At 46.0% G+C, this 26,411-nt stretch overlaps 1 protein-coding gene, 1 long non-coding RNA gene and 1 pseudogene across 10 annotated transcripts in view; 2 read left to right on the top strand and 1 right to left on the bottom strand.

Moving 5' to 3' along the window:
• Positions 1–26,411, bottom strand: part of CDHR3 (cadherin related family member 3) — a 120,114-nt gene that overhangs the window by 48,338 nt on the left and 45,365 nt on the right. For 6 of the 8 annotated variants that reach the window (XM_017515434.2, XM_017515432.2, XM_017515435.2 and 3 more), the window contains exons 1-4: positions 18,664–18,812; positions 12,547–12,749; positions 6,765–6,930; positions 3,635–3,732 (exon numbers count right to left, since the gene is read on the bottom strand). In XM_017515434.2, the coding sequence (XP_017370923.1) occupies positions 3,635–3,732; positions 6,765–6,930; positions 12,547–12,749; positions 18,664–18,709 (513 nt within the window). In that variant the 5' untranslated portion in view covers positions 18,710–18,812. Of the gene's footprint in view, positions 1–3,634; positions 3,733–6,764; positions 6,931–12,546; positions 12,750–18,663; positions 18,813–26,411 lie in introns of those variants that run through there. The other 2 variants (XM_017515433.2, XM_037733831.1) reach the window with 2 other exon arrangements.
• LOC108293839 lies at positions 13,914–14,574 on the top strand (annotated as a pseudogene).
• LOC108293836 lies at positions 18,899–20,645 on the top strand. 2 transcript variants are annotated; one of them, XR_001820827.1, is made up of 2 exons: positions 18,899–19,051; positions 20,164–20,645. It is a non-coding gene; the product is annotated as an uncharacterized LOC108293836 (long non-coding RNA). The 2 variants fall into 2 exon arrangements; XR_005197851.1 differs by having other exon boundaries at positions 18,899–19,068.

Raw genomic sequence — 26,411 nt, 5'->3', positions numbered from 1 at the left:
GGCTGCAATGAGCTGTGATTGCACCAGTGTACGCTAGCCTGCATGATAGAGGTAAGACCCTGTCTCAAAAATAAACAAACCAACCAACCAGTGTTCCCAGCCTTTTTGACCAGAATAATAGCCTAAGGTATTTGGCAAATATGCAAAATTGTTCTAGGACAATGCAGAAATGCAGACTCAGACTCGAAAACTCCAAGAGAGGGGCTCAAAAATTTTGGGAGATGGTATCGCAAACCAGCAGTTCTCAAACCTGGGCATGCATTAGATTCCCTCGGGGCTTTATAGTCCGGATGCCCAGACCATGTCCAAGTCCAATCATGTCAGACTTTCACAGGGTGGGACCCAGACATCCGTGTTCTTTAAAGTTCCCCCAGTGGCTTCAATTTACAGCCAGGGTTGAGAAGAACAGGTCTGGTCAGTAGCAAATTAAACCGCCTCCCTTCTACTTTTACGAAGCAAAAGAGGTTGTTTGCTTCTGCTTCGTACTCCCAAGAGCCCAAATAAAACATCTAAGCACAAAGGCCATCATATGTTATATCCTAAACTGTTATTACCTTTTTCTAATCTGAGAAAGTTTTCTTCCAGATTCTGTTCACCGCTCCTGCAGGCTGGCGGCTGCCTTTCTGTACAGCTGTTAGTTGCAGCACAGGTGTTAAATATTTCATTAACAATTTCTGCTGCGACTCTGAGTAGCCCCTCCCCAAACAACTCCTCAGCTCACTGCAGAAGCCACAAGTCCTGCAGCTGCTCTCAGAACACTCTTAATGGCACTACGTTTTTTTTAAAGGGAGCAACACCTGCTGCAGTTGCTTCCCACCTGGGCAGCTCCCCTTCCTCTGAAAGGGTAATTATCTGATGTCTGAGGTGTTTTAAAAGGGCCCATGATCTTATTCCATTAAAGTGGAGACTTAAAAACAAATATAGATTTGTCTTCACAACTGAAATTCTTTCCACTTTGCCCCCACTGGATCTTATACAAACTTTACGGTAATTGTCATGTCGAATGTTAATGATTTAATGTATGCCTCTGTCAGAGATCAGAGCACAATACCCCAAAATACAGCGTCTTGGCAATTGAAGAAACCTCAGAAGGAGGAAGGCCACTCTGACTTTCTCCCCTGAAGCACGATCATAAAGGAATTCTCTGACCTACCACCCCTAAAAGTAGGTCACGAGACCCTGATTCCAGAGGGATTCCACACCCTGCAACCAGAAACCAAGAAGAATCTGAACAAACAGAGCCTTGCTAAATTCCCCTGTTGATTACCTTTAGATCATACTCCTTTTTGTCCAGTTATGATTCTACCTCGAACCTCAGCATAAACATACAGTTTCCCCTGGGGGTCTTTGAGTCCTCATTTCTGAAGCCTCCTGTGTCATGTAAAACTTTGGTTACACTGTTCTCTTGTTAATCTGTCTTTTGTTGTAGGAGTGTCAGCAGTAAACCTTTTGACAAGTAAGGAGAAGCTATTCCTTCTTCTCCCTTACACATGGATGTCTCCCATTCAGAGGATAAACTTCCTAAGATCAGTGTGTCCTACTCATGTTTCCAAATGATTTAATAGAATGCCTGGCACATAGATAGCTCTTTGAAAATGTTGAAATGAACTTAATATGTAAGCGAGCTGCTATACTCTGGGTTTCTGACCTTATCTGCATCCAGAATCGCTGGTCATCGGTAAGCTAAAGTGGCCATAGGGCAGAGTTCTGGCTGCTGAGTTGTGGCAGAAGTCCTCTGGGTAGGGCTTCCAGGAGAATTTTTGTTTTCCTGACAAAAAAGGGACAGATCAGGCCTGTCCATTCTACCCTGTATCCCTCCCTGCCTGCTTCTTCCTTCTTTCTGCATGGAACTCAGAGGTAAAGCCTGGAGGTGCAGCAGCCATATTGCAATCATGAGGTGAGGAAAAGAGGATAGTGCCAACAAGCAAGCTCTGGATACAAAAGTAGAAATGTAGGAAGGGCCCCGGCTCCTGATGGCAGGAGCTGCACCAGGGCTGAGCTTCCTGCCTGCCTGCCTCTAGACTTCTTCTTAGAGAAGAAAAAAGTTCCCATGGCCACCACCATGGTCAAGTTTTGTTATTTGCAGACAAACACATTCCTAACTAGTATGAGAAGTATGTTATTAAGAAGTAGGCATTTCAAGCACCTAGTATTGCTCTTAACACATAGTAGACACCCATTAAATGTTTGCATATTCATTCATTTATTCATGCAAATATTAACATGAATTCTGAATGAGTTAATAAATAAATGGGTGATTTTCTTTTTTTACACAGAAGGATAATCTTCTAATAAAAACGGACTATTCCCTTACTTTAAGTTGTGTCCAGTAATTTTATAACAGCTTTGCGTCAGAATCTGTAGACTATATATATGCGTCCTGGTATTCCCAAGGCTCATTTCTTTCTTTTAGAAAAAGTAGTCCAATTGAAGCTGCAAATCAAGCAGCAAACAGCAGAAACAGCCTCCTGGTGTTCTGTTCCCCGAGTGTCATATTTCAAGTGTTCTCTTCTCTGCAAAGCAGGGTTGGCAGGAGTGTTTCCTGCTCCAAGGTTAGTCGGGTGGGATTCGCTTTTTTTTTTTTTTCTCTCCAACCTGGGCTGCTCAGCTGCAGTGTGTGCACAGGGCACATTAGCAGGCAGAGCCAGGAGCTGAGGTGTCCATGCCCAGGGACCAACTAAGAGGTTTCACCTGAGGATTGGTAGTTACAGTTGCCCCACTGGTAGCTACATTAAGAAAACTGATTAAGAAGGGAGAGAAGAGATATCCGCTGTCTCAGACCGAACCATGAGGTAATTCCCCATGACCCAATCTCCTGCTCTACAACCTAGAATTCTGGAGACTCTTTATTTTTTATTTTTTTATTTTTAGAGACAGGGTCTTGCTCTATTGCCCAGGCTGGAGTTTAGTGGCGTGATCATAGCTCACTGCAGTCTCAAACTCCCAGGCTCAAACAATCCCTCCACCTCAGCCTCCCAAGTAGCTAGAATTACAGGTGCGCACCACCACGCCCAGCTATTTCTTTTATTTTTTGTAGGGATGACGTCTTGCTATGTTGCCCAGCCTGGTCTCAAGCTCCTGGGCTCAAGCCGTCCTCCCCTCTTTGGATTACAGGCATGAGCCGCCGCATCTGGCCTCTGTTTCAATTTTTAAAACTTGACCCTAAACAGCTTGACTTCATCTCTTGAGAAAGGTATGTAAATGCTTGGATTTGGGATGTACATTTTATACTTTAAAATACTAGAGTTGGTTTTTATCAGCTTAGATTTTTAAACTATTGAGCAGTTTGACACGGCAGGCACTGTGCTCAGTGGTTTTACATGCGTGTCGATGTCGTGCTCACAGCTTCTCTACTGTGGTGGGTGCTATGATCTTCTTGGTTTACAGATGAAGAAACTGAAGCTTACAGAGGTAACCAATTTGTCCTAGATCACACAGAGCCACACATCCACTCTAGAATGTCTGGTCCCAGAGCCCCTTCATTCATTCCAACCATCCTGCATACACTGCTTGGAAGTGGACAGGATATTCCCCCGATGGCCATGGCCCAAACCCACCCGCCAAGACTCAGGACGGCAGGTTCCTGTGTCTAAGCCAACGTGGACAAGCACCTCTTCCGTCTAAGGACACTTACACTGAGGGGAATGTTTTGGCCTGTGTCTTCTGGATCGAAGGCCTCAACCTGGTAAATGAATCCAGGGTTTGCTCCTTCTACTATGTAGAGTTGTAGACCTATACCAGTGTCCAAAGTGGAATAAGAAACATCGTATTAGGTAAAGCAAAAATGGGGAATTCCAAAATCAGGGCAGCTGTACGTAACCAAAGGAACCAAGTGTGTTGGCATCGTGGGACAAATGATGCAATTAAAAAAAGCCATGAGCAAGGCCACTGGCCAACTTTGCTGAGTGGGTCCATTTAGGGGAATTCATAAAGTGCTAGGGTTGGCCAAGCTGTTATCAAGTCTTCATTCATGTCCTCTGTTGAGAGGTGCCCCAGGGTAATGCTGTTTAAGATGGGGAAGAAGGAGGTGATAGGGCAGAGAGCTGGGAATTAAACCCAGCTAGGAACCTGCAGCATGAGGATCCCCATGTGCGGATCCACTTTAATATGCAAATCCCTCCTCAACTGTGCTAAGCTACCCCTTCAGGGACACTTGGCAACTCTGCAGAAATGAGCTACTGAAATGAGGGAACTTACGGCAGAACAGAGAAGAGATAGAATAATTAGGGGAGGGCTACAGAGGCTGAGGGGAGGAACCAAAAATTGATTTCATCTGTTTCAGAGTTTTTCCTGGTGAAGGAGGAGGATGGAGGAGCTGGCGATACCGGCACTGACCAAGGGGCCACGGAGCTTTCACTCGGGCGTTTTTTTTTTTTTTTCTGTGTGATAACTGACAATAAAAAAAGTAACAGGCTGGGCACAGTGGGCATGACACACCTGTAATCCCAGCATTTTAGGAGGCCGAGGCAGGCGGATCACAAGGTCAGGAGTTCAAGACCATTCTGGCCAAGATATTGAAACCCCGTCTCTACTAAAAACTACGACAAAATTAGCTGGGCACCATGGCAGGCGCCTGTAATCCCAGCTACTTGGGAACCTGAGGCAGGAGAATCTCTTGAACCGGGGAGGCAGACGTTGCAGTGAGCTGTGATAGCGCCATTACACTCCAGCCTGGGGCCAGTGAGACGCCATCTCAAAAAGAAAAAAAAGTAACTCACTCTTTTGGGGGCACCATGCTGAGGACTTAATATACATTTTCTATTTCATCTTCATAACAGTTCTATTAATAGAAAGCAGGCATTGTATTTATTCTTTTAATGTAATTAGTGCTTTTGAAATGAGAACACTGAGACTCAGGGAAGTGATGAAGTTGTCCTAGCTAGTAAGTGATATAATCAAAATTCAAATCCAGATCCCTTACATCTGAGCTTCAGCTTTGATTCACTTATCACTCTCATGCTTCATTCAAAAAAATATCTATTGAGTACTATGTCCAAACACTGATCTATACACTGGGGATACAGCAGCTTGCAAAACAGAACCTCACTCTATGCAACTTCCATTTCCGTGGAAAGATGTCGATAGCAGCATAATTGAGTAAAACCTGTGTATACTCGTGAGAAACATGACAAGAACAATTGAGGGAGGAAGTGCGAGTTGGGTTATAATTTTAATAAAGTGGCTATGGAAGTTTCACTGTGGTGGGGAAGGGCATGACACTTGTCAAGATTTTTTTTTTTGAGATAGGATCTCGCTTTGTCAACCAGGTTGGAGTGCAGTGGCACAAACACAGCTCACGGCAGCCTCAGCCTTCCAGGTTCAAGTGATCCTCCCTCCTTTCCCCCTGAGTAGTTGGAACTACAGGTGCCTGCCACCACACCTAGCTAATTTTTGTATTTTTTGTAGAGATGGGGTTTCGCCGTGCTGCCCAGGCTGGTCTTGAACTCCTGATCTTAAGCAATACTCCCACCTTGGCCTCCCAAAGTGCTGTGATTACCTGTGATTACAGGTATGAGCCACTGCACCTGGCCTTAAAGAAATGAGGAAGAGCCAGGAGATAGGAGGGGATGCAGAGGAATCAACAAATGCAAAATGCTGATGTAGGGCCATGCCTGAGGTGCACAGATCAGTAAGGGGTCCAGAGGCTGGGTCGGAGGGACAGAGCAGGGAAAAGGGGAAAGGAGGGGTGGGAGTGTAAGGAATGTAAGCAGCTTGATAGATGTAATGGGCTCTTAAGGAGACTCCCTCTGAGTGAGACAGGAAGCTCTTGCAGGGTTTTAAGCAGAGGAGTGCCTTAACTGACGTTTTAATAGGATCCCTCTGGCTGCTGTTTGGAAAACAGACTGCAGGGGGGCCAGAAGGCCAGCTGCCAGCCATTGCAACAATCCAGGTGAGATGGGGTGAGTGGTTTGGACCATGGCTGTAGTGGTGCAGACACTAGGGAGGGGCCGGGTTCTGGGTAGATTTAGATGCTGGCAAGATTTCCTAATGGATTTCACGTCAAGTGTAAAAGAGAGGAGTCAAGGATGACTCAAGGTTTGGTCCAAGCAACAAGAACGGTGGAGTTGCTGCTAACCAAAACGAAAACTACACGGGAGAAGCAGATTCGAGTGGGCGCAGAGGGTGGAGAGGAAGCCAGCAGTTTGATTCAGAAGCACGTTAATTTGCGATGTCTGTTAAACATCCACGTGGAGATGCTGGGTGGGAAAGGTGGACATCTGGGTTAGGACAGCCACAGCTCAGGGCAGCACCTGGGCTGAAATGACAGGCTTGAAAGTGGTCAGTATCGGGATGGTGCTCAAAACCAAGAGCTTGGGGGAGATCCTGTCAGATGTTAGTTACCATGTGCTCTGGTCCTTTACATTGTCCCTATTCTATAGCAAACACCTACTGCCATCAAGGAGTCAGAGTCCATGGGGAGAGTGAACAAGCCACCAATGGCCGCAGTGCACAGGAATGGCCTGGGGTGGCTCAGCCAGATTCCTCCACAGTGATCCACTTGAGGTCCCCGAGCTCCAGTTTCCTCCCAGGGTCTGGAAGGGGACGGAGGGAAACCATGCCTGTTCAGGGCTCTGCATACCGCTGGACATTATTACTGGGAGTGTTGAGCTGGAGGACATTTCATTTATTCCCTGCTCATTAAGCAGCTGCCTTTTCCAGGGAAACAGCTGCTTGTTTATTTACTTTTTCTGTTTCTCTCTGTCCCCCAGGGCCCTCCCTGATGCCACCGTCTGGGTTGCCATGCACATCCTGATGTAGCCTACCTTCCGCCAAGTTGCCTTGAAACCGAGGTGGCTCGTTCACATCTGTTACCTGAACAGTCAGGACTTGCAGGTCTGTGACACCAACCTCATCCTTCACATAAATCTGCAAATCAAATATGTTTGGTCCTGTTTCAAAATCTAGTTGTTCCATCCCAGTGGTGACAACCTAAAACAAAATGTGAAATTCTTAGTCACCATGTGAAAAGGGATCCGTTTTGTAAGCATGCATTTTGCAAAGGGATATTCCTAGGTAGGAAGCATCTGGCACCCCAGAAACCAGCATTCATTCACTGTCAGAGGAACCATTGTTTTGCCTGAGTCCTTCCTACATAAGCCCTGTAACACTTCACCAAAGGGACTCCTGCATGTGATGCTGCATTTCCAAGAAAAGAAAAATATTCAGGAGACATTCTGATGTAATTGACTGGGGACAGAAAGCCTGAGAATGAAAAACAAAACACAAACAAAAAACCCTCCACTACTTGGGGGTAGGTTCCTATAAAAATCCTTTACCCTGAATGTAGTTGGATTTCCTCATTGTTAAGAAAGAATGCTGCGCTTTCCTGGGATTCCATTAAGTTATATCTTGACTCATCACTTCATTCTAATTTTCCCAAAACCACATCCAAAAATAAACAAGAGACGAAGGATACATCTGCATAAACAATGATATTTACTTAATCATCAGGCTGTTCACTCTGTGCCTTTCCACACAGTCTTCCATTGTCAGGAGCTTTTGTTGTCTGCACGGTCAGTGTTTTGGAGATGTGGGAGGGATGCCAGGAGCCAGGGCCAGAGAGACAGCACCAGAATCTAGAGCTGTTGCCAGCAGGCACCCTGGTGGTCCGCGTTGGGAGGGTCCCACTGAAGCCAACTAAAGACCAGCCTGTGACTGCTCATAGCTATAGGCACAGACCCCCGCCAGTTTGTGCCTTGAACTCCCAGAAAGCTTGGAGCCCTTTGGGACATCAAGGACTAAATTCCATGTATGTCTTTAGTTATGCCAATAGAACCTTTTGGTTATTAATATGACTGGGGCCAGGTGATGAGACATTCAGCATCTTGCAGTGAAGACAGAACTTGGCTGCAATTCCATTTCTACCACTGAACTTCTGGGTGGCCTTGGGAAAATCACCTCTCCTTTCCCTGATTGTGTTTCCATGTGATTGTAACTAGGGAAATAATCATTGCATTAAACAAATGAAGAATGATACAAGGTATTAAACAGCTAGATCAAGGCACTATGGACAGTGAAGGGGGAAACGTTCAGCGTGAGCTGTGTTTAGTTGGGGAAGGCTCCATGGAGGAGTTGGTAGGTATTGTGTTGGACGCTGCAGGTTCTAGGTTGGTTAAGAGAACAGGGCCACAGATGAGAATGAGTACTTGTGGTGAAGGGAGAGGGTACGGAGGGTGGTTGAGGTGGGAGGAGAGGTATTTTTGTGTCTACTGGTGAACAGAGGCAGCCTGGAGCCACGTAAGTGGAGAAGAACTGGTCTCTTTGCAGGGCACATGGTAGTGAGGGGCAGCACATGGGTCAAACACACAGACGCTGGAGCTGGACTGACGGGCTTCAAGGCCCAGCCTTCCTATTGCTTAACCTTCCTGTGCCTCAGTTCTCCCATCTGTAAAATGGGGATAATAACACCTACTTTAGGGGTTGTCGGGAGGATTCAATGAGCTAATCTATGGGAAGTACTTAGAAGACTGTCTGGCACTGAGCAAACACTCCACGAATGGTGACTTTTCTAATCACTAGGTAGTCAAAAACTGTTCAAGGAATGTATGTTCACCAGATCAAGTGGACTTCTGTTGAGATGATCTGCTCTCGATTTACACCCTGGCTTCCTGATTTACACCCTGGCTCCCTGCTAAGCCTGGAACGTGCTCCCGCACGCCGAGCTTGGATAGATCCTTGACCTCAGTATTACCTATTGCCAGCCCTTCTCCTTGGGGAGTAGCTCTTACACCCTAGAGGAAGGAAATAGATCAGCCAAAAAAGGGTCCAAAAATGTTGTATCTTGGAACCAAAAAATGGGGTTGCTCTCAACACAAATGAAAAACCTGTTTTGTTGTTGTTGTTGTTGTTGTTGTTACCAGCGTTTATCGAGCATTTATGTGCCAGATTTGTCGAGCCATTTTGTGGAGTACTTAATTTAATTGTCACAATGACCATAGGTTGGTAAAACTTCCTCCATTTCACGTATAAGGAGATGAACTAGGGGAGGAGGGGAAGGAGCTCTCCTAAGGTCATAGCTGGGAGTGGTGGAGCCTGGATTTGGTTGCGGGCAATCTTGAGACACAGTTTTAGTGAAAGACAGTAGGTTTTGCTTTAGGCATGTTCAATTGGAGGTTGTTCTGGAGAAGGCTGAGAAGGTCCCCAGTGCTCACGATGGTAGATGGGAAAAGAGGGGAGTCAGGCTCAGAGATGGGCAAATGAAAGAGGGGCAGGTGCTGGCCTCCAAAGGGCCTCACAGAGCCCATCTCTCTGCAGCTGGCTGGTAGTCACTCCTCCCTGGCCTCTCGAGGTATGCTTCTGGTGCCGCTCCAGGAGAACACCCTTGACCCATGATCAGCTACAAGTGGCTGAATGAGGATCTGACGTCTCTCTTGCTGGGCAATAGCAAACCAGTGCAGCATGAGGGCAATGAACAAGGATTCTTGGGGCCACCTGATTGCAAATCCCAAGCCTGCCACCTCCGAGCTGTGTGAACTTAGGCAAGTTGCTCAACCTCTCTATGCCTCAGTTTTCCTGTCTTCAGTGCGCAAATAACAGTACGCCAGTTCATAGCATTGTTATGAGGGTTAAATGAATGCATTCACAAAGTGTTTAGGGAAATTCCTGGCATATGATAAGTGCCCCGTAAAGGAAATGTTAGCATCCTCCTCATCATCATCATTACTCCTCCTCACCACCCCCTGCCCCGCCAGAAGTCTCAATAGCTGTGTCCCAAAGCAGGAAGGCTTGGCCTGTTTCATGATTTGGAATTTACCCTCAGAAAGTATAAATGAGTCACAAGGCAAAATGGTGACCTAGACTTGTCATCCTCCAGACCGTCAAGGCTGTCCAAGGAGGAACCAGGTTCTGCCACAGAGATTTTCACTCCTAGAAGGCCATAGGACAACTCTTGGGAGCAGTTCGGGTGGAGAGTAGGATCTTCGTGGAGGGACGATAGACGATGTTGTGTAGTTTCCGGGGAGAATGAATCAATTCTTAAGAACAGCTTCATGACTTGTAAAACTGTGGCTCATCTTAGCACCAACATAGGGTCCTAGGCAGCTGCAGGGTGTGGTGTGAGGAGGGCACAGGACTAGGACAATACGCCAGACGCTTGAGCTACCTTAGTTGAGGGGCCGAGCAATCTGCCATTTCTAGAGGTTATGAACAAGATGGAATTCTTCCTTGATTAACAGCCGTGCTTGAATCCCATGGAATGTGGGAAGAGCAGATCCCATGAAGAGAGTTGAGAGCTCACCCAAACAGTCATAGATGTGCATGGCACTGTGACAGAAAGCCTGGGACTGGGGAATCAGGAGACTGAATGAAGTTCTTATTTCATCTTTCACAGCTGCGTGATTTCAGATAAATCATTTAAATTTGCTGCATTTCTGTTATATCTGAAATGGGAATAAAAGTTTCTAGATAGTGATGATATTAATGTTCGTTGTTACAATCAAGAGATCAAACTGCGATGGTGCAGTGCCTGTAGTCTCTGTTACTGGGGAGGCTGAGGCAATAGCATCACTTGAGCCCAGGACTTCAAGTCTAGCCTGGGCAGCATAGTGAGATCCCATCTCAAAAAGATAAAATAAAAAGAGATCAGGTATGTGAATGTGTCTTGGAGGCTGTATGCAAATTCAAATGCGCATGGTCATTATCATCACTAAAGACTGTAGACCATAAATGCTGAGAATGAGAACTCCCAAGTGGAAACAACCCAAATGTCTGTCAGTTGATGAATGAAAAAACCAAATGTGGAATATAATATAACTGAGCCAGAAAAAGCAATGAAGTCGTGATCCAGGCTACAACATGGGCGACCCTTGAAACTTTACGCTAAGTGAAAGAAGTCAATCATTAAAAGACCACATACTACAATGATTCCATTCATAGGAAATGCCCAGAATAGGCAAATCCATAAGGACGACGTAGATTAGTGGTTGCCAGGGGTTGGGGGAATAAGGGAATAGGTGAGTGACTGCTAATGGGTACAGGGTTTTTTGTTTTGGGGTGATGAAAATATTCTAAAGTTAGACTGTGGTGATGAGTTGCATGGCTGTGAATATACAAAAACCACTGAATTATACAATTTAAGTGCCTGGATTATATTCTTCTGTGAATTATACTCAATAAAGCTGTTTTTTTAAATGAGAGCACCGGAGCCAGACTGCCTGGCTTCCAATCTCAGCTTAGGTACCTACTAGCTGTACAATCCAGGGCAAATTACATAACCTCTCTGTGCTTCATGTTCCCCATCTGTGAAAAGGAGGTCATAAGATAGATACAATCCTTACGCTTTTGAGATTAGAAAAACAAACACATGCAAAGACCTGTCAACAGTACCCGGCGTACACAACGCGCTCTATAAGGGTAAGCAACTGACAAGGCTTACAGGAACTGAGGAGCAGCAGCCGCTGTTAAAGATAAACTGGGTGTCTAGGGAGTCAGTGCACAGAGCAGGTAAGTCACAGAACCAGCATCTGGGACCCAGGAATGTAAACCACATGCTGCACCGTAGACTGAATGTGTGCTCCTCTCCTCCCCGAGGGCTCCCCTGGGGTGATGAGAACACCAGGAGCCTGGGCTCCGGCCTCCAGTCGTGGGTTCTGCAGGTCTGCTACAGGGCCCCAATGTGCACACTTTGTCAAAGCTCCCATAGTGACTCTAATGATGAGCTGGGTTTAAGAACACCTAGTGGGAATCTCAGAGAAGCAACCAAGCCTAGGCCAAGCAGGCCTGAGTCCACTGGGTCCCATAAGGACCCCAGAGGAATGGCAGGTCCAATGGCAGAGCTGATGATAGCAGCAGGAAGTTCCCAGGCCAGTTGAGGAAGGAGGTAGGGACAGGGAATACTGAAGCATAGGCTGATCCTGCCACTGGGACCCTAAAGACACCTGCGAAGGCCTCTACGGTTACCAGCGGCAAGCATGCAAGAAACAGGCTTGTACCCGCTTTGGGGAAGTGACAACTTTGGAAAAGATTCAAATGACAAACTAGAAAACAGAGCCACAGAGGCGTGCCTCCTGAATGTCAATGGTTGGGTCTGAATTATCCAAGAGGAAACATTCACATGGTAGGGATGGACATTTAGACATATATTTTTATTAAAGGGTATATAGCTTCCTTATTAAATAAATCTCCTCTTAGATTGTCTCTGAAACAATCAGACTTACAGGAAAGCAGAATCACTAGACACAAGTTCACCAGAGCATGGCGTTTAAGGAGATTAATATCCAAACAGTTCCACCTAAAGAATTTAGATACTGTAGGCACACCTAACGTCTGATGTCATGTGCGGGGTGGAGGCAATAAGAAGCAGCTTTCTGTTTGCAACACATTGAGCATAATGCTTATGTGAACTGTGTGGAATGGAGACGGTCTGAAGGCTATATGGGCATCTTCGCACAGAAGCCCTGGGATGCCTCAAACAGGAATTCTGGGTCTTACAAGAGGGAAGATTAAACCAGAACAGAGGAATCTATCACCGATCTGGAATCCCATCCACCCTTATTTTCAGGATTACCTCTTTGCAGACAGCACCCACGATGGTAAGTTGCTGCTTACCTCAAAGTCAGTGCCTGTCAGCCAATTCACCCTGAAGGCTTCTGTGAGGGGATTAGAGTTGATTATCAGGGGAAATCCTGGGATCACAGGCGACAGTGATGCTGCTAATTTCACAGAAAAGTTGTGCACCAAAGTCCCAGGTGGAGAATTCTCTGCGACGGCGCCTGTAGCAGGTAAGAAGATTAGGTGTTGCGCCTCTCCCCCTGTGGAGCAAAAAGGGTGCAGGCTGACATGAACACAAAGCCTTTTGCTGGGAACAGACACTTAACAGCTTGGTTTGTGGCTTCATGTAGTGGCTCGGGGTGACGATGAGAGCTGGTCACTCCCCAAGAACAAACGCTCTTGCCAAGTGCTGGCAATGGATATGTGAGATCTCCTGGAAGCCAAGAAAACAACCACTTCCAAACAACCAAGAAATCTGCTCCTGTCACTCGGTAAATAAAGCTGCTGCTTTTCTCTTCTCTCCCTGCTTCCCTCCTCTTTTCTTCCAGCCTTTGGGAGGAGCAGCGGAGGAGAAATGTGACACCTTAGGAGATAGACACCCACCTAAAGGACCTCTCCTGATAACGTCATCTTCTCTCTTGTCAGGACCCTGTAGCTTACACGAGTTTGTTTTCCTTCTTTGTGTCAGTAATCTAGAGGTCACCTGAGAATTGAGTATGCATGTTCTCTAGAACACCAAAATCATGGTAAATCTCTCCACAACCATTAGCAATCTCAAGGACAATTTGTGGTTTTTACTGGACTGTGTAGGCATCATGCAGAGGCACCATCAAAACGTCTTGTTTGGTAGATTAACAGCCATTCCATAAAGGAGGAAACAAGAGGCTTGTGATGGCATGTGAATTGCCTTGGGCTGCCTTACAGGCAGGGAATTTTATATTTAAGAGAAAACACATTTCTTCCAGGAAAGCCTTGGGACCATTCTAAGGTCTCTATGACAGTGCAAGACTTTGCCAATGCAGAGAAAAGGAACAAGCTGTGTTCTCTCATGCGTCTATAGTAATAGTCATTGTTGTGGGTTGAACAGTGTCCCACCCGGAACTGCAGAATGACCCTATTTGTTTTCGGTTTTGGTTTTTTGAGACAGAGTCTTGCTCTGTTGCTCAGGCTGGCGCGATCTTGGCTCACTGCAACCTCTGCCTCCCGGGTTCAAGCGATTCTCATGCCTCAGCCTCCTAAGCAGCTGGGATTAGAGGCAGACAGGGTTTCATCATGGTGGCCAGGCTGGACTTGAACTCCTAGCCTCAAGTGATCCACTTGCCTCAGCCTCCCAAAGTGCTGGGATTATAGGTGTGAGACACCATGCCCAGCCAAGAATGACCTTATTTGAAAATAGTCTTCATGGGTGCAATGAGTTGAGAGGCAGTCATACTGGATGAGGGTGGGTCCTAAATCCAGTGGCCAGTGTCCCCATAAGAAAACAGGACACATACAGCGGACACCAGGACTCCAAGATGGCGTCACTTGTACCAGTGAAGGACAAGAAACTTCTGGAAGTCAAACTAGGGGAGCCGCCAAGCTGGATCTTGATGCAAGACTTCAGCTCTCGTGGCATTGCCAAAGTGTTTTGAAGAGGTTACTACCAGTACTGCAGCAAGCACAGCAACATGAAGAAGGGGAGCCTCTCAGGGGTTACCATGGTGCTGGCAGGCTGTGTGATCTTCAGCTACTCCGTTTCCTACAAGAAGCTCAAGCACGCGCAGCTACGCATGTACCACTGAGGAAGAGGGCACACTGCTCTCCCCCCACGATCTTGACCTGAGCCCCTCCATAAGGAACACAGTCTCCATCGTTGTTGAATCCTTTCATATCTTAATGGAAATCAAAGACTGGTAGTGAAATAAAAGACTGGTATGTGAAAAAAAGAAGTCAGGACAGTCGCACAGAGGGGAAAAGGCCATGATCTAATGGTGGCAGAGACGAGTGATGCCACTGCAAACCTGGCAATGGAAAGCAAACAGCAGAAGCTAGGAGGTGGGCATGGGGCAGATGTTCCCTCAGAGCCCTAGCAGAAACCAACCCTGCTAACCCTTTGATTGCGGACTTCTAGTCTGCTGAGCTGTGAGAGGATAAATTTCTGTTGTTTTCAAGGTACCCAATTTGTGGTAGTTTGTTACAGCAGCCCAATGTTACAAATAGGTACAAAATGTAAAACCTTGTCTTTCATTTACTCCTCAAACACCTCTCCCAGACAGGTATTAATGTCATTTTACAGATGGGGAAACTGAGCTGAAATCCACGCAGCAAATAATAAATAACAGAGCCAAGATTTACACAGGTCCCTTTTCCCAGCCAGCTTCCCAATCTTGGCCACTATCAGACCCTGGGAACAAAACCCTGAACAAGTAGGAGGCACGGGGGTGGGTAGGGACAGTAGAAAGCTCTGTCCTGCTAAAAGGTATAAATGTTCTAGAAACAAACAAGCCAAGATGTTTTCTTTCAGTTGGTGGGGGGTGGGGTGAGTGCAGAGGAGTAAATGGAAATGAAAAAAATTGAAATATTAAGCACATTCACTGATACAAGCTTTTATAAATCTAAAGTCATCTTATTTAGTTTAGAGGCTAAAATGCATAATGCATAAGTTATTGTCGCTCGCAGAATTATCAAGTTTTATGGACAAGGACTGTGCAAGGACTCAGAAATATCAAAACAGCTAAAGTTTAGGTTGAGGTGAATATGAATAGATTTTTAAAAATCTATTAAAATTGACTTTAATATTATAGCATTCTTATGGTAAAAACCAGGAGCAAAAGAGTATGGTTGGAGTATTTAAAGACAAAGCTCTCAAAAATAGTTTTTCAAAATGAGCAAAACAATCTACGGCTTTGATGGGTTGGGTATTTGGGGCATCATTCCCTCCCATTCTCTTTTCTCACAAGTGAAAGTCACCAGGGCACCTCCCTGAGCTGTTCATGAGAGTGTTTCCTCACTGTTTAGCAAGACAAAGACAGCCATATAGGAAATAGAAGACTGGCAATCTGTCTCATGGAATGCCCACCCTCTCACCCAGATTCTTCCCTTGCCCCCTCTAGCCCTCCCCAGTGACTTGTGCCCCTCCAGGCAACAGACAAAGTTAGTACTTGCTATGTTTTTCTCAATGATAGCCTGGGGTAAGGTAGTGCCTAGCCCAAATGAATAGACTAAAATAAGTACCCACCTGCATTTACCAAGCACCTGCTCAGCGGGCACAGTGCTAGCTCCTTGACTCCCTGATGCCTCTCACTCCCAGCACAATCCTCCGATGGAGGTATTGCTGTCACCATTGCGCACATCTGAGATCATACACTAAGGGAGTGGTCATGGAGGGCCCTGGCTCATGGCATCTGGATCTTGTAGCTAGCAGACTACACATACCTACTGCAGACAGTCGGTCACTCTATGCCTGTCACATGAGCATGCACACAGGGTGCAGCACAGTTATTCAGTGACCCTGGGACACTGCAACAACATGGCTCTGGGGGCTGGGAGGAAATTGACCTTCAATCTGGATGTTAGATCTGGATGATGCAATCTGTAAGAGGCTGTTTTGGGAAAAACATGAAGAATTGTGCTGGAGTGTGAGTATGAGCGTGGTGTGGGCTCAGGTAGGAGGGGCTTGCTAAGCTCCACGCAGGGCTCTCTATAGCCTCACCCCGAGTGGGGAGATCACTGTGGCTCCCAACCTTAGTGCAGCTCCTTTGGGGAGCTGGGGACTGTGGAGAAGCCACACTCCTCAAATATTGCCTATTGATAGCTCCTGATTTTCTTTGCTGGGAGTATACCCATTGATTTTCTTGAATTCATCATAACTGATAATTCCTGGGTCTGAGAGACTAATTCCATGAAAGATCCTTCCAATCCCAGGCATCTGACTCCAAGGACAGCTCCATGCTGTTTCCTAGGTCAATCCAGGAATGCTCCATGAGAGGGGTGGGGCTTGAGTTGGGCCTTGAAGGAAGCATAAGAGTTAGAACATGAAAGGAAAGAGGATGCTGTATGTTACTTCATTCATTCATTCATTCACTTACTCATACATTCCTGTACTTGAGATGGAGTCTCACTCTGTCACCCAGGCTGGAATGCAATGGTGCGATCTCGGCTCACTGCGACCTCCACCTCCCAGGTTCAAGCGATTCTCCCATCTCAGCCTCCCAAGTAGCTGGGATTACAGGCACCCGCCATCATGCCCGGGTAATTTTTTTACTGTATGTTACTTTATTTGAGTTACTATAGTGACACCTGCTTCCAGCACCCTGAAGGGGTGCTGATGTGGCTGCCCCACTAGAATCCTCTGTAACACAGGTGTTGGCGTGTGAGGATAATAAGCAGGTTCCCAGACTCACAGAAGACAGTGAGAGAGAAACAGTTTGCATCACAGCAGCCCTTCCAAAAATAAGATTTGACCTAAGGGAGTCTACTGTGTGTTTTAAATAAGAAATCTCAAGTATTTCCTGCAAACCTTTGTGATCTGTCCCTTTCACACTTGTAATAAAGTTCCAAATGATAGGGTTCAGTATAAGAAATTGGGTTCTTCTTAACCTCACTCTTTCCCCATCACAATAAAAGGCACCTCAACTCAAATGATACGGCCCTAAAAGCCCACGTTTCTGGGGGAAATCTGAAATGTTTACTTCAAGTGACACTCTGAACTACTCATGGCCCACTTCACATTCACAGGATACCCTGCCCTCTGCTTAGCTGAAGAGTCCAAGATAGAAGAGGGCTCAATGTTAGGAAACCCAGTTATTTATTTATCTTATTAGCAGATTGAAGAGGAAATTAAATGGTCATTTTCATAGATCTTGAAAAAGCATTTCATTTAAAAATCCATTTCTGTTTAGAAATTAATATTCTTATATTTTTATTGTATGTGTATTTAGAAATAAATACTCTAATATTCTTATATTAATAAGAATAAAAGCCACCTCCTTAACATGTAAAACATTTCTCTCCCACACCAAAAGTTAACATCATGCTTAATGGGGAACAAGACAGGAATTTATACTCTTGTCATTATTTTAAAATGATCAGAATGTCCGGGCCTGGCCGTTAGATAAGAAAAAAATAGGAGCTATAGAAACAGGAGAGGAATAATATAAATGTTCATTCTTTTCAAACGTGGGAAATTCATGAGAATCACCTGAAAAATCATGCCAAATAATAAGACAATTTGTTAGTAGATTTCCATACCTCATACAACATTCGGTTGAAAGATGTAGGAAGGAAGAGATTCCATTTACAAATGTGAAAAAAGAAAAAGTAAAAGAACTAGAAATAACTATAATCAGAACGTGCAAAATCTATATGAAGGAAACCTCAAAATACTCTTAAGGAAAACAAATGAAGACTCAAATAAGTATCTAGAAACCTGTTCTTGGATTAGGAAGACCCAAGAGGATCAATAACACTCACTAACATTTACTAAGCATTTACTGTGTACTCAGACACTCTTCTAAGTGTTTTACCATATAACTCATCAAAGATGTAAATTATCCCTAAATTAATCTGCAGATTTAACATGATTAAATTCTATACATTATGCATATACTACCTAGTCAGAAATAAAGTTTAATTTTTAAAGTGCAATTTTAATAATCCAGCCTGACATTCATAAGATCATCCAAGATTCCTGATGCCCTTGAAGGAGGAAGAGGGAGTGACAGGATGGCTAGATTGAGTCTTTGGCCCCTCTGTCAGACGGTGTTTGCTTTGTCCAAGAGGAAGACAGCCCCTCAGTAACAGTTTCCTCACAGGATCACTTGGCAACCTCAAATTGCCTGGCCAGAATCTCCACAAAGACTGACCTGACGTGCACACAAAACTCTGCCATGAAAATTATTTTCCCAACCTTAGCTCTCAGGAGGACTACCAAATGCAGGCCAGTTAACCCAAGAGGGAAAGTGAAGTCTCTACCAACATACACGAGAGTAGGCTCTCTAAGCATCTCTCTTCTCCAGGGCTCCTACCCGTCCCCCCAGGGCTCCTTGGAGCTGCATAACCTCACTCATAATTGCAGCTAAGCCCTCAGTTGAACAAGCCTCCCAGGAGCAATTTCCTCTTTGGGGGACATTGTCATACAATGGTATTATGCAGACCAAGTAAGCAAGCCATTCCAAAGCAAAACTGAGTTCCCACCTGACATGGCACCCAGGAGAGCCAGGAGAATGATGGCTTCTTGCATACTTGATGGTCACAACTGTGTGTACCTCCAGCACATGAGCCACGACCTGAATCCCGTCTCACACCCAAAGTTTACTTCAGGTGCCACTCAGCTTCCCCTCCAGGTTTTGTTGCCATGCAAGAAATCAAACAGAGGCTTTAGCAGTCGTCAAGGGAGACTCTAAACACCACAGGACTGTGTGTTCTTTGATTACCTGCTTTTGTGACTGCATGGTACCCAAGAAATCAACTGGCCAGTGTTGGTCAGCTCAGAGTTCACCTTAAAAGTCCACACTCACCGAGCGTCTCAACCGAGAGCTCCAAAAGAGAAGTCAAAAGAGAAAGCCGAGACCCAGAGATAACAGTAAGAGCTAGACATGAGTGTGTAGTCCACACCTAGTGGTCTCAGTCACCCTGTAGCCAGGCTTGTCATTCCCAGAAACAGGGGCGGAAGTGGGAGTGATGTCCTGAATCAATGAGCAGGACTCAGACTTGGGAATTAATTGGCACTCGTTGTAAAGACAAGATCCGAGAGCTGGGAGCAGACCCGTCCTCATGGGTGACTCGAGGTGGAAGACTCTGTCCTCTGACCACCCCTCACCACCGCCCCTCCAGCTGTTGAAGGAGGCTGTGAAGGAAGATTACTGGAGTTGTGAGGCTTCTGCCCAGTGGGGAGTGATGCAGGTGTTGCCCTTCATGATGCTTTTCTGCTCTACGCAGCCCTGTGCCAGGGCACAAGATGTGGCATGTGAACAAATGCGGGCTGGGGTCTAGTCTCCACCGAGAAAGAGCAACAGCAGAGCAGAGAGAGGGTGGCCAAAGACTGGCCTGTCGCCTCTCCATGGTGCAGTAAAGGCAGGAGAGGAGGTAGTGGAAGGCAGCTGGGCTTGGACCATCTCTCCTGTTCCTGGGCCAGCTTGGGGAGAAGAGCCCAGCAGCCCAAGGCCGGGGGCAGGAATGCAGTGAAGAAGGTGGGGAGTTGAGGCAGAACCTCCCAGTCTGGACAAGACCCCACAGGCGCTCTGAAAACTACACAGATGCCCCACAGGTGAACCAGCTTTAGGCACCGGCTATGTGGAGGTCACCAACGAGGGATAGAGGGAGACAATGTAATGGAACCAAACTGGGGTCCATTCACCTGGTGCAATAAAACCAGATATCCACACTGAGGTTTCTGCAGCAATAGAAAGGAAGGCATTTATTTGCAAGGGCATCAAGCAGGAAGGACCAGGCAGCTAATGCTGAAATCCTGACCGACCTCCATGATAGCTTCGGAAACATACATGGAGGTGACACATAGGTTTTGGCCTGAAGGAGCGGGATGTCCTGAAGTGGTGGTGGTAAGGAAAATGTGGTTAACAGCCGGATTCAGATTTGCAGTTGGGTAAGGAAGAGAAGCTCTGTTTAAAATTTTGAGATCAGTAGAAAAAAGTATTACCTGGTTGGGAATGTGACTCCCTCCATGCCACTTGTCAGGCCTCCAAGTCCAAGCCTGGCCATTATAGCCTTGGTGACCTGCACGTACACTTCCTGATGGCCTCCAGGAGCCAGAAAGTCTGAAGTAACCAGATGGCCACAAAGAGAAGCAAAATCACTGGTTCCTGCCTCAACTGACTGCTCTCCCCCTGCAACATTCGACCACTGTTCCTGCTCAGCCTTATGAAATTTCCCCCTCGGCATTAGGTTTCTCAAGACCCCCACCCCTGCACTATATAATTTACTGCACCCTCCCCTCTACTTATAACCGATAACCCCCACCCTATGACCATGCCTGTTGGTAATAGATGACCCCTACCCTTGTGACTTCCTCCTCCCTAAAATAGATGACCACCTTTAACTGACCATTTGCCCCAACCTATGTAACAGTCCCCGTTCCTACGCCCTCACCTAACTCCTTTCTCGGACTTGGCCTGCATGCCCCCAAGAGCAAAATAAAACGGCCTGGTTGCCCACACAAAGCCTGCCTGGTGGTCTCTGCTCGAGCGATGAGCCTACCCCTCCGGAAGAAATTTAGAACAGAAAATGGTGATCACAATTCAGCCTTCAGTTCCTCTGTATCTGAGTCCAATGGGGGCTCTCGGTGCGAGGGCGCCTAGGTTTCTGAAGGATAACTCTGGGACATGTGTTAAGATGTTGTCTTTAGTTTCTGTAGGGAACCAAACAACGCAGGGCTCTAACTTCCTTGGCTATTGTTCAAGGCTACCATCACCCGCTGGCATAAATTACTTACTTACTTCTCAGGCTGGCTGGGTGCCTGAAATTGCTCTTGAAGGAACTCCAAATTTTTCTTCATTTCCATGCTTGGGGGCGCTCATCGGGTCCCTAGGAGAGGATCCCTGCTCCATCTCAACAGCAACAAGGGCAGCTACGTAGCATGCCCCTTCTCCTTTCCCGCCTCCTCTTCTGTCCACCCAAGGACAAGACGGAGGAGCAGCTGGCAGCCATGGCCCCCCACGCCCACGCTCAAATCTCAGTCTCAGCCCCAGCCGCCAGGCTCAGGCCCGGAGAGACTGAGTTTGAGATGGAAGCTTTAAACCATGGAGGACTAGGAATGTGACCAGAAAGCAAGACATTGAGGAACAAGAAAGGGAATTTTAGCAGAGGCCAAGTGAAAACAGTGAATGTTCAAAAAAGGAAAAAATTACAACAGTGCATGGAAGAAACCCAGAACCATCCCAGTTTACATGTCACTGAACAGAGACTGCTCAATCAGCTGTTTAGAGCCCCTTCGAGGCACAGGGACAGGGACACTAAGGCTCAGAGAGTGAGGGGTTTGACCCAGGCCATGCTGCCTGCCAGCGTCCCTTGTGTCCCCTGCATCCCAATCCCAAGATGGCAAGGCCGCCCTTTTCTTCCCCCACGTCCAAACATTTGTCAAGCCCCTTCCAGCCTCCAAGTGCCTCCTGCTGGTCCCCTTCCCAGGTTTGTGGCTACTCCCCTGGCTTAAGGTCTTTGCCTCTGGCCTGGGTTATGGCCCCCAGTGCATCCTACAGAAGCTTACGTTAATTTCCCCAAAGTGCAATTTTGGTCATTTACTTTCCTGCTCAAAATAATGAACAACGTTTCCCTTAGGAAAAGTTGACTTTTCCTGTATAAAGCGTGAAAGAAAGGTAGTAAGATTAGGAAAGTTGGTCCATAGGTCTCTGTTTGAAGCACATAGATGGTAAAAAACAAAACAAAATGGAGTTTTGCTGAGTGACCTTAGACAATTTACCTAGCCTTTCAGAATCTCAGTTCCACTCACTTATATAAATCAGGGAAAATAATTCCTGCTACATGGTATCATGGTATCATCGAGAGCAATACACAGGAGAAAGAAGTGAAAGAAACTAGCCCATACTATGTATTTTAACAATACTTTTTTTTTTTTTTTTGAGACAGGATCTCACTCTCACTCTGTCTCCCAGGCTGGAGGGCGGTGGCGTGATCACAGCACATTGCAGCCTCAATCTCCTGGGCTAAAGCAATCCGCCCACCTCAGCCTCTGGAGTAGCTGAGACCACAGGCATGCACCACCATACCAGGTTAATTTTTAATTTATATTTTTTGTAGAGAGGGGGTCTCCCTATGTTGCCCAAACTGGTCTCAAACTTCTGGGCTCAAGTGATTCTCCTACCTTGGCCTCTCCAAGTGTTTAAAGTACAGGCATGAGCCACAATATTTTTACTAACAGGACCCTGGCAAGGCCTGAAACATAGTAGGTACTCAATATACATTGGCCAAATAAAAAGAGAAATTAAAAACAGTTGCCAAGCTACCAATTCTCACGTCTCAGTTTTTCCTGTCACGTGAGTTACTGTAAATAATCCATTTCATTATGTATAATTAAAGTCGAAGTGATGGCTCAGATTAAGTTATGGAAAACATCAGAATAATTAAACTTTTGAATTAAAGAAACACATCTGTTTAATTTTCAGCCTGACTGCACAGCATCTTTCACGTTGCTCTGTTTTTACCAGGGTAACATGCTTCCCCTTCTTTCCCCTTCCTGGTTCTAGGGAGCAAAAGGGTCATCTTTCAGAATTTGTTGTGGGTGTTTTCTCCTATAATTACAGCTTCTGTTTCCAGCCCCGAGGTTGCTTCTGCCATTGCCACAGGCTGCTGCCCATGTGTCAATTCCCATCTTCCTCCAAAAGCTCATGGCTCTAGTACCAGATACATAGCTGGGCCAGAATCGCATGAGGCTGGGTAGGACTCTGCGGCCCCTGGCTCTCTTGTCCCCGGACTTCCAGCATCTGAGCTGTCCTGGATCCACCAAGGTCTCAGCCAGGTGGGATAAATGGGGCCCTCAGGCAGGGTCGGAGTCTCTAGGGCAGGCCCCACTCCAGCTTCCCATGAGACTGGAGCCTTCTCCTCCATGCTGTCTGGCTCAGCAGTGATTCAGGCCCTTCACGTATTTCAGGGGACTTCCCTGGGAACGAGCTGCTGTGTCTACTTTGCTAGCAAAGGAGTTGTGTTCCAGACCTTTTTTGACTTGGAACGTGGAACCCAGTTACCCTTACATAATCTGTAACATATAGTCATGCACTTCATAACGACATTTCCGTCAACCATGAACTTCATACACAATGGGGGTCCCATAAGATGATAATGGAGCTGAACCATTCCTATAGACTAGTAACGTTCTAGCTGTTGTAACATCATAGTGTAACACATTACTCATGTGTTTGGGAGATGCTGGTGAAAACAAACCTACTGCACTCGTAGTCATGTGAAAATCTAGCACATATGGTTATGTACAGTACATAATACTTATCATGATAATAAATGACTCTGTTACTGGTGTGTGTATTTACTAGTCACCTTAGAGTAAACTCCTTCTACTTATTACAAAAAAATAGGCCAGGCACGGTGGCTCACACCTATAATCCCAGCAGGTTGGGAGACCGAGCCGAGCAGATTGCCTGAGGTCAGGAGTTCAAGACCAGCCTGGCCAACATGGTGAAACCCCATCTCTACTAAAAGTACAAAAATTAGCCAGGCATGGTGGCAGGCGCCTATAATCCCAGGTACTCAGGGGGCTGAGGCAGAAGAAGCTTGAACCAGGAGGCAGAGGTTGCAGTAAGCTGAGATTGCGCCACTGCACTCCAGCCTGGGCGACAAGAGCAAGACTCCATCTCAAAAATAAAAATAAAGCTAACTGTAGAACAGCCTCAGGCAGGTCCTTAGGAGGTATCTAGAAGAAGGCATTGTTGTCATAGGAGATGACAGCTCCATGTGTGTTATTGCCCCGAAGACCTTCCAGTGGGACAAGATGTGGAGGTGGAAGACAGTGACGCTGATGATCCTGACCCTGTGCAGGCCTAGGCTCATGTGTGTGTGTCTTCATTTTTAACAAAAATGTGTTATGAGTTTTTAAAAATTAATAGAAAACTATTATAGATTAAGGATATAAAGAAAGAAAATATTTTTGTACAGCTGTACAATGTGTTTTAAGCCGTTATTACAACAGAGTCCAGAAGTTTTAAAGATATAAGAGTTTGTAAAGTAAAAATGTTATTCTAAGATAAGGTTAATTTATTATGAAGAAAGAAAATTTGAAAAATAAATTTAGTGGACTAAGTTTACAAAGTCTACGGTAGTGTACAGCAACGTCCCAGCCCATCACCACTCACCACTCACTCACCTACCCAAGCAACCTCCAGTCCTGCGAGCTTCATTCATGGTAAGCGCACTATAGAGGTGTACCATTTTTACAAATCATTTATGCAGTTTTTTTTGTTTGTTTTTTTTGAGAAGGACTCTTGCACTGTCGCCTGGGCTAGAGTGCAGTGGTGCAATCTTGGCTCACTGCAACCTCTGCCTCCCTGGTTCAAGCGATTTTCCTGCCTCAGGCTCCCAAGTAGCTGAGATTACAGGCACCCGCCACCACGCCCAGCTCATTTTTTGTATTTTTAGTAAAGACAAGGTTTCACCATGTTGGTCAAGCTGATCTTGAAATCCTGACCTCATGATCCACCCGTCTTGGCCTCCCAAAGTGGTGGGATTACAGGCATGAGCCACCGCGCCTGGCCTTATGCAGTATTTTTACTGTACCTTTTCTATGTTTACATATACTACAAATACATACCATTGAGTTACAATTGCCTACAGTATTCAGTGCAGTAACATGCTGTACAGGTTTGTAGCCTAGGAGCTATAGACTATACCATGCAGCCCAGGTGTGTAATAGGCCATACCATCGAGGTTTGTGTAGGTGCACTCTATGATGTTCACACAATGATGAAATTGCCTACTATTGCATTTCTCAGAATATGTCTCCATCATTAAGTAAGTGTACTTGTCTGTAGTTTAAATATTACAGCCTTAAGATGAGACACAGACACACTGTGCAATGGCTGGGGTCTGTTACTAGCTCTATGGGCATTGGTGGGCTGGTCCACAAGCCTTGTCACCTTTGTATATGTAGGGCAGTTCTGTTCATGGTTCCCATTCATTCAGTGCTGAAACTATGCGCTTCCAGGAATCCAAAACCTGGAACAGAACACCCAGGTTCCACCCTTCAAGCACCTCCCCCATCTCAGGTCTCCCTCAGGAAAAGCACTCAGGGAAGACCCACGCTCACACCAATGGTGCCATGCAGATGGGACAATGCTGCCTGCAGGAATGGAAACACATCCCTCCCCATGTCTTCTTTGGGGGCCACTGTCCTAGCACACATGTTGCTTTAGCACCACATCTCTGTCTCCAGGCAGCTTTGGCAAGTTTTCCAGGACAGAGACGCTCTTATGCTTCTTTGCACTCCAACTGCTTCACGTTTAACACTGTGCCAGATGCATAGCGATGCATAGCGAGTGCTCAACAAACATAGAATGACTGAGCTTACTTTATATTTCCTTGCCTTGTGCCATGCTCTCCTCTCATACCCACCCCAAACATCCAGCCAGTGAGAGCCCCTCAGCTCTTGCAGGGATAGGAATAAAGAAGTCCCACAATCCTTCTCACTCCTAGAACCCCGGAGCTGCATTCCCCCACTGGCCCTGAGGACCATGAGAGAGGCTCCTCTCAAGCCAAGGCCCTCAGGACCCGCTGCTAGGGTCCTTTTCCTGGCTTCAAGGGTGGAAGAGTGACTGAGAAGACTTCCTTGGGCTCGGCCCCACCTGACTCCAGGGCACAGGCTGTGAATGTGGGCTGGGCTGCCTGCCCTCTGGGTTCACGCTCCAGATAATTCTTTTTTTTTTTTTTTAACAGTTTGTGATATAATTCACATACCATACAATGGACCCAGTTCAAGTGTACAATTCAGTGATTTTAGTATATTCATAGAGTTGTGCAATCATCACCATAATCAATTTTATAACATTTTCCATCACACCCCCCCAAAAAAAACTCTTCAATCCTTAGCAGTTACTCTCAATTTTCCTCTAACTCTCACCCCCAACCCTAGCAACCACTAATCTACTTTCTATCGCTATAGATTTCCTTATTCTGGGCATTTCATATTAATAAAATCATATAATATGTGGTCTTTAAAATTTTTTTTTAATTTTATTTATTTATTTATTTATTTTGAGACAGAGCTTCGCTCCTGTTACCCAGGCTGGAGTGCGATGGCATGATCTTGGCTCACCACAACCTCCGCCTCCTGGGTTCAGGCAATTCTCCTGCCTCAGCCTCCCGAGTAGCTGGGATTACAGGCACGCGCCACCATGCCCAGCTGATTTTTTGTATTTTTAGTAGAGACGGGGTTTCACCATGTTGACCAGGATGGTCTCGATCTCTTG

Source organism: Cebus imitator, unplaced genomic scaffold, assembly GCF_001604975.1.
Source record: "Cebus imitator isolate Cc_AM_T3 unplaced genomic scaffold, Cebus_imitator-1.0 Scaffold550, whole genome shotgun sequence".
Taxonomy (NCBI): domain Eukaryota; kingdom Metazoa; phylum Chordata; class Mammalia; order Primates; family Cebidae; genus Cebus; species Cebus imitator.
Note: the sequence above shows the minus strand (reverse complement) of the source record. Positions and strands in the feature narration are given on the sequence as shown.